The sequence below is a fragment of the Zeus faber genome (assembly GCF_960531495.2).
Source record: "Zeus faber genome assembly, chromosome: 1".
Classification (NCBI taxonomy): domain Eukaryota; kingdom Metazoa; phylum Chordata; class Actinopteri; order Zeiformes; family Zeidae; genus Zeus; species Zeus faber.
In genome coordinates this window covers 44,492,654-44,500,904 of record NC_137193.1, presented here as the reverse complement: position 1 = coordinate 44,500,904, position 8,251 = coordinate 44,492,654, and the positions used below count along the sequence as shown (strand labels likewise).

At 40.4% G+C, this 8,251-nt stretch overlaps 1 protein-coding gene across 1 annotated transcript in view; it reads right to left on the bottom strand.

Moving 5' to 3' along the window:
- cacna1ea (calcium channel, voltage-dependent, R type, alpha 1E subunit a) overlaps positions 1 to 8,251 on the bottom strand; it is a gene marked incomplete at both ends in the record, with an annotated part of 104,782 nt that overhangs the window by 67,005 nt on the left and 29,526 nt on the right. The window contains 2 exons of the mRNA XM_079996616.1: positions 2,979 to 3,118; positions 3,294 to 3,389. Of these exons, the coding sequence (XP_079852742.1) occupies positions 2,979 to 3,118; positions 3,294 to 3,389 (236 nt within the window). The remainder of the gene's footprint in view (positions 1 to 2,978; positions 3,119 to 3,293; positions 3,390 to 8,251) is intronic.

Below are 8,251 nucleotides of genomic sequence, written 5' to 3'. Positions count from 1 at the left end.
TTGTTGTTGAGAGTGTTCCCGCGTAGGATTTCCGCCGGCCACTCTGCTTCCACGGATAAAAAGTCCCAAAGTTGTTCGTTTAGGGAAATTTTTATATCCATGAGTGCATTGCGGTCGTATGAGGTAACTGCCGATGCTTTTTTGGCGTACATTATGATAAAAACAGAAAAAAATACTAAAATGTGTAAAAGTCAACCGGAGCGCCGGCGCAGGCAACCGCAGGGGGCAGCGCCACAATCGTCACATTCAATAATGTAACAGCCAGCATCATGTAGAATTCAGCAAGAACAATGTCTGCCATGTATGGCATCCTTTGTTGTTTAGTATCTAAATGTTGCCACTTGGAAATATCATACACAAATATGGCATTACTTATGACACTTTCATTGTTATGCTGATGATAACCAACTATATGTACATGGCCTTAAAACTAACAATTGTCATACTCTAATTTCTTGCTTAAACTCTTAAACTCTGAGAAAACTGAGGTGCTGGTTATTGGTCCTGCCAGACCCAAGCACCCGTTAAGGATACGACTCTGAACTTTGATAACTGTAATATTACCCAAAGTAACTCAGCAAAAGATTGAAGAGGAAGTAATATTTGAAGAAGAAGAAGAAGAAGAAGAAGAAGAAGAAGAAGAAGAGTTATATTTGACCCCACTCTCTCTTTTCAACTGCACATTAAGAACATGATCAGAACTGCATTTTCTCACCTTTGCAATAATGCTAAGATTCGGCTCATTCTATCCATGAGTGATGCATTACATTTACATTTACATTTAGTCATTTAGCAGACGCTTTTATCCAAAGCGACTTACAAGGGAGAATAACATTCAAGCTACAATGCAGAGACTATGGTCCAAGCATTTGTAACTTAGATTATTGTAACATGTTGCTCTCTAGCCTTCCGATGTCAAGTATTAAAAGCCTCAAGTTGCCAGTACAAAACGCTGCGGCAAGAATCTTGACTAGGACTAGAAATTTTGACCATATTACTTCTATACTGGCCACCTTGCACTGGCTCGCTCACGGTTTACCTCAGAAGTGACTTCAAGATTTTGCTACTTACCTATAAAATACTACACAGCCTAGCACCTTCCTATCTGACTTAGTAGTACCTTATCTACCATCTCGAGCCTTACACTCACAACATGCTTGTCTTTAAGGGATTCCAAGAGTTAAAAAGAAATCTGTAAGCTCCAGAGCATTCCCACTCCGGGCCCAACACCTTACCTGTGGTAATCAGAGCTGCTACTGCTTTAGAAATGTTTAATTCAAGACTTAAGACTATTTTTATAGTCTTGCATTTGGCTAACCATTGCCCTCCTGTTAGCTTGCCTCTCAAATTGCCTTCACCCCTTCGCACTGGTACATGATGTATGGATATTAACCCACTGTGTTATACCCCTCTCTCCTTCCCCCCTCTCTTGCTCTAAGAGGGGGGGTCAGTCTGCTGTGAGCGTAAGGAGGCCGTTGCTGTGCTGTGGTCATGGAGCCAGGGGGATATTGGTCGTGACCCTATCCAGATGTGGAGGGTGTTGCTCTGCTGTGAATGTTGAGCCAGGACACACCAGCAGCAACCCTCCCTAACCACCACTCAGATTAATTTGGGCCGGACCTGATGAGGACCACTTCCCTGGAGGTGTCTACCTGCGTTGCTATGCACCAGCAAATAGACTCTCATTCTGTCTAGCTTTAACATTGCATAGTGCAGAAGTACATTAACCTATGATTTGTCATATTATATTATTAAGTGTTGCCCACTCAGCATCCACTGCAGCCTGGTCATCTTGGAATGGGGATTCCTCGTTCTGTGGCAGCTACTCGAGGTTTATTTCCATTTTTTCCTCAAGGGGTTTTCTGGGAGTTTTTTCCATGGGGTTTAGACTAGAGGATGGCATTGATTTTTGTGTGAAATGTGGGCTTGTGAAGCCCTTTGAGACTGTATTATGATTCATGGCTATATGAATAAACTTGATTTGACTTGATTTGTACTTTTGCATCACAGATTGATAAATATCTCTCTTGTGTTTGTGTGGGGATGGGAGTGTGTGTGTATGCATGCATGTCTGTGTGTTTGTTTTGTCTGGTCTAATCAGCTGGATTATCAAGCTACTCTTTTAAAAGCCTGAACACGTTCTCCATCTGCTTTCAAACTGAGCTACTTCGAGTGAAAAAACAGCCACTATAAAGTGCTCTTTAAACACATCAGCTTTACCTCACAGGATAGATAATCTGTAATAAGCTCCTTAGGCCTTTAACCGTCAAATACTGGATGTAAAGCAGAGAGAAAAACTCTCAACTGAAACCAATTGATATTAGCACGCTTAAATGAAAAATGTCAAGAATATAGATAATCCAGTAAGTAAAACTAACATGTTTACCAGGTGACAGAAATGTATTGTGGTCTACCACACATACATATCTGAATCTCTCCCATACACCTATAAGATAATTGAGTGAATCCAATCCATCACAGAAAGGTGGCTGCACATGTAACAAGTAATTGATGTGATCCGTGTTTGAAACTGTAAGTAATTGAATCTATGTTCACATTCAGCAACAGCATACAGTGCTACCACTGTAAGCACCTGCAGACACATGTTATCTTGCGAGTAATCTGATGAATAAAATCTGGCTATGCATCACACTGCGGCAAACTCCGAAAGGGAAATCAAATATAAATGCAGATCAGACCATTTTGCCCCAAGCCATTTCTTGGTTAAAGAAAACAAAGGGATCAATATTCAGAAAACAATTAATTAATAAACTTCCATGCCAACAATGCAACATATATTATATCAGCTATTAATATGTGTGTAGTATGTGTGTGTGTGTGTGTGTGTTGATCCAATCAATACTATCCACACAGTTTAGTCAAGACAATCACACACACACACACACACACACACACACACACACACACACACACACACACACACACACACACACACAAACCAGTGGTGTTCCACTTACCCACTGAGGACAACTATGAAGTCCATGACATTCCATCCGTTCCTGAGGTACGAGCCTTTATGAAAAACAAACCCCAGGGCGATGACCTTTATCCCCGCCTCAAGACAGAACATACCAATGAAGTAGGCCTCCGTCTTTTCCTGTCAGTTTAAAACAAGACGTAGTGTAAAGAAAACCCAACTGGAAAAGTTTCGATACACTTCTATCTATATCTATACACATTGTTATATGATATCCACATGGAAATCCAAAAACTCGTATTTGTTTGTGATTTGTAATATAATTAAACAAATATGTGTTTAGATGTTATCTCACCAGTCTCTTGGACATGGGCGTCTTGTCCTCTCCGGGCAGGTGCTGTTCCAGTGCTAAGACAATGCAGTTGGCGATAATAGTAGCGAGAATCATGTACTCGAACGGAGTGGAATGTTTAGGTCAAGGAGCTTAACAAACTTTTAGTTTTTCAGCAACACGTTGACTCGGAGGTCAAATCAACAGGCTTGACATAATTGAACATCTGAGAATTTATGTGAAAGCAATTTTCTTTTCAACTATTATGTCATCAGCTTTCTTGATTGAAAGTTGAGTCTCTTCCAGTTTTAGTTGTATCCACTGACAGAAAATGAGCTTTGTTGTCAAATTAATCAGCTGGCGGTATGAAGGCTGTTATGAGAAAAAATGAAAAACATGGTTGTATTACATACCAAGCAACATACAGGGGGTGTTATTTTTCCTAAACTTCTCATCTGCTTCCCTCTAGTCCCATAACTAGTCTAGTCTCCTTTCTGTATTGCAAAGATTCCCTTTCTACAAAATGCTGACACTCAGGTTATGAACATCTAACTGAAATACTGTGCAACAAAGTGACATCCAGAGCCTTTTAGATGTATTAAAAAAAGATCTGAGGCACAATAACTTAATTATGAAATAATGTTAATAGAGACAGGGAGAGGCCTGGGCAATAATTCCGTCCACTGATTATTTCCTTCATAAGAAATAACATTAACCTTTTATCGTTTAAACCCTGGAGCCCCAGACAACCAGGCAGAACCTCCACCCGAGGTCGACCTGCCACACACAAGCAGGCATGCACGCACACCCACATGCACACACACACACACACACACACACACACACACACACACACACAAACACACACACACACACACACACACATGTCGAGAAGACACAAGTTATGCTTTATGGTATGTGGTACTGTATGATTGATAAGCCTGTGCTTAATTATAGCTCTTGTATATTACCAGTTTAATATTTCTATCAAAAATAAAAATCCATGAATGCATAACAAATGACTCAGAAATTCAAGATTAGCTTCCATTATGTGGACTTAAAATGCACTATAATTAATTTTAATCATTAGTGTAAATCAGGAGATGCATATAAAATAAATACAATTTTAACCACTATGAGGACATTATAAGGACAATATTATGAGGAAATATTATTTTGTATTATGAGGACACTAAATGTGTACTGATCTCAATGCACTATTAGTTATGGTGGGTATTCAGAAGTGTTGTGTCCTTTACAAACCACACACAGACACACACACACACACACACACACACACACACACATACACACACACACACACACACACACACACACACGCACGCACATATTGAACTCTGAAAGGGTATTGTGATAGATTGCTAGGAGTCAGCAGCAGGTGGGTCAGAAACCTGATAGTACAAATCGGACCCTGCTTACAATACGCTTCACATCATGTATCTGGAGACTTGGACACCTGGTCTCTGGGGCAAAGCGAAGCTGACAACTTGCTCCTTATCTAATGCTGAGAGTGGGCAGCGCTCCTTCCCCTGGCTATTTGCAGCAGATGTAGGAAGCGACGGAGCTTAAATCACCAGAGTGGAGGGAGGGATAGAGAAATATAAAGAAAGGAAGAAATTTAAGGATTAATAAAAAGGCCGATGGAGGAACTAGAATAGCAGGCAGCAAAGGAGACAAAGCGAGGTTGGCTGAGAAACGAGCGCATTCAGAACAAAAATGAAAGGATAACGGGGTTGCCCAGGGAAATGTGATTCAATGGAAATCTAAGTAAAAAGAGCAAATACAATCTGATTCCCACCAGTCTCAATGGATTGTAACACAAATCTGTGCCACATATTGGCTCAGCACTTGGTGGGGAATGCCAATGACAGAATTGTTCAGAGATTATAAGAAAAAAAAGATCATAAGATCGTCATCATCCAGGAGATAGTTTGAAAAATTATCCATATAAAGTAACTCAGCTCACCATACGATCAATGACTTGTTTGGATAAATTGATAGTTCTCAAAAGCAGCCTGGCCAACACTTTATTCTAAAAGGTTTTTACATTAAACAGAGATGGGAAAGAGGAGAGTGGCAAGATGAGGGAGACAAGAAACAGAGGGGAAAGAGGTATCCACGGCAACAAGATTCTCCCCAGTCAGAAGTCAATGCCATGGGATGGTTTCTGGGCAGCTGAACGATCCTTACTGTCCATGTTCCTTTAGCTTTCCAAGTACACACACGGACACACAGAGACCACATGCACACGCACACACACACACACACACACACACACACACACACACACACACACACACACACACACACACACACACACAGATGCCCAGAGACCACAAACACACACACAAGACTCAAAAAACTGAGCTACAGACAGACCTACACGTAGACAAACCCAGAGAGATACATAAACAGACTCAGCTGAACTAGAAATTAAAGTAGAAAAATATATTTATTGTTATTTTTTCTTTTAGATTTGACTGCATATTGATTTTCAATGACATGTATAAAACAAATGCAAATTTATGAAATGTGTAAGAAAGTAAAATTAGGCGTATATCTATTAGAGATGCACCAATTTATCGACGGTACATTGATATTTGCCTGTTGACTGCCATCGGCCAATCGGCAAATAAGATGACATTCACCCATGTCAGTGGGCGATTTTTATCCAGTGTTCCCAACATATAGACTTTACTTGGGTGGGCCGCCAGGTATATTAACGGCCACCAAAGTATATTTGACGACGCATTTTAGCATTTTTATTTGTATTTTTTTAATCCATCGAAGAGAATGACACCATCCACGAACGATTTTAGAAGGCGCGGACACAGCTTTCTGCAGCGTCCCAAGCAGGAAGTGATGCTGCTTTCACGGGAACTCTGAAAACTCTAAGTGATGCTGCATTCAGGGGAACTCAGAAAGCGTCTGTATCGGCACCGGGTATCGGCAAAGGGTTATTTTAACCATCGGTATCGGCACAAAATTTCCCACAATCGGTGCATCGCTAATAACTATCCTTTGGTTTACCATTTTTTCAGCCAGGCATACCCCATTGCTATGTTGAGGCACACTATGCATACTTATCTCTATTATCAACTGTGAACTCAATTATGAACTCCATGTGCCTCCATGTGCCTCATGACCGCCTAAAGGCGGCCTAAACCTCAACCGTGTGGCAGAGAGATTATGTAGAATCACACCAACGAGCACCCAAACACCCAAAACAAGCAAGTATTTAAATGCAAATTCATCATCTAAAGTCTCTAAGATTATGAGAAGCCAACGGGTGTCGACGGTCAATGGAGAGCCAATCTGATCCCAGGTCGGCTCTGCGTGATGCCACGGCTCCTTGGGTGAGTTTGTAGAACGAAGCTACTCATATGGGAGACCTATGAGTCACAGTGATGATGGTTCTCTCCCTCGCTCGGTAAATAATGGTATAAAAATAGGCTGAGAGATGGTGTGTGATACACACTGCATCTGTGAACACATTGAAGCCCAGATTAGATTCAGGACCCTGTGATTATTATTACACCAGAGTTAAAATGAATGAATCACAGACATCTGAGCCTGGCTCAATAATGTCTGTATGGAGGGAAAAATAACCTATGGGAGAAAGCCGGTTAAACAGCTTATTATTTGGGGGTTTTCGGGTGCACTTGTTTTTTTTGACACTAGAGCAGTGATTCTCAACCTTACCTCCAACCTCAACCTTATCCTTTAATATCAAGGACTCTTCATTTGTTGTGCTTCAGAGACCATGGAGCCATTAGATACGATTTCTTCTCTGGGACCCAAATCTGAGAAGATTTTTATCGTTAGATATGATTTACACACATGTCTATATTACTGTTGGCGAGATAATAGTCATGCTACCAATGTCTTGTAAATGAAATAGTGACGCTATTAACAATTAATGATTTTGCTGGATGGAACCTCTCGATGAAACCTCTTGAAGCACCCTTGCAAGTCCCCGGACTGCATGTTGAGAAGCTCCATTGCTATGGAGGATTAAAAAGGTAAGTTGATTTTTTTAGTTTAGAACTGATAGTATTAGTAATGTGTTTTCACATGTTAAATGATGTGACTTTTTGTGAGGGCCGTCCATCCAATATGTCTGATGGTCTGGAGCACAATTGTTGGCCCTCAATCCACCTGGAAGACTAATCAGAGTGACCAGACAAAGCCAGTCACTCAAACAGAGGCAGTATCCCAGTAAAACCTGTTAACACCTCTTCAAAAAACAATATCGCTCACACTTTGCTAAAGAGCTCTTCTACCGCTAGTGATGGTGAGAGTCTAGAGGCTTTGAAAAATCAGTCTAAACACCATTGAAATCTATTGGTAGAAAGGGAGTATGAACCTTGTTCCAACAGGTTGTTCTACTTACTTTGTGAAAAACCAAGACTGCCACGTAGAGATGCACAATCGGTCGGCTATTAGGATTACTTGTTCCTCAACTCTATTTGGCTTAAAGGCCTACTCTCACTGAGGATGTATTTTGTTACATAAAAAAATAGCTGCATTGATTGGTTGTATTGATTAGGTACTGTTAAATTAAGTAATTACACAAATGTTTAGATCCCTGGCATTGCTGCTACTGAGTGATCTGTCAATGTCACATACTAATTTCTTTTACAAAAATTTGTTTTCTCGATTTAGTAAATCATGTTTGTCCAAATTGTTTTAACACTGCATTCTTACACCTATGCAAACCCACTTTAATTAATCACCCAGATGTTTTTCAGTGTATTTCCATGGTTTTCTTGCACTATTATAATAATTTGCCCAGGTTTTAACCTAGGAACAAGAAATTGACCAGTTTATTTGAAGAACACACCGTGTTCCAGCACACCTCAGACGTACAATGGTTAACTGTTAACAGCTGTAATCAAATTTTTGGACTGAAACGACATGTATACTATCTATAATGTCTCATTGCCGTTGACACCCACAAA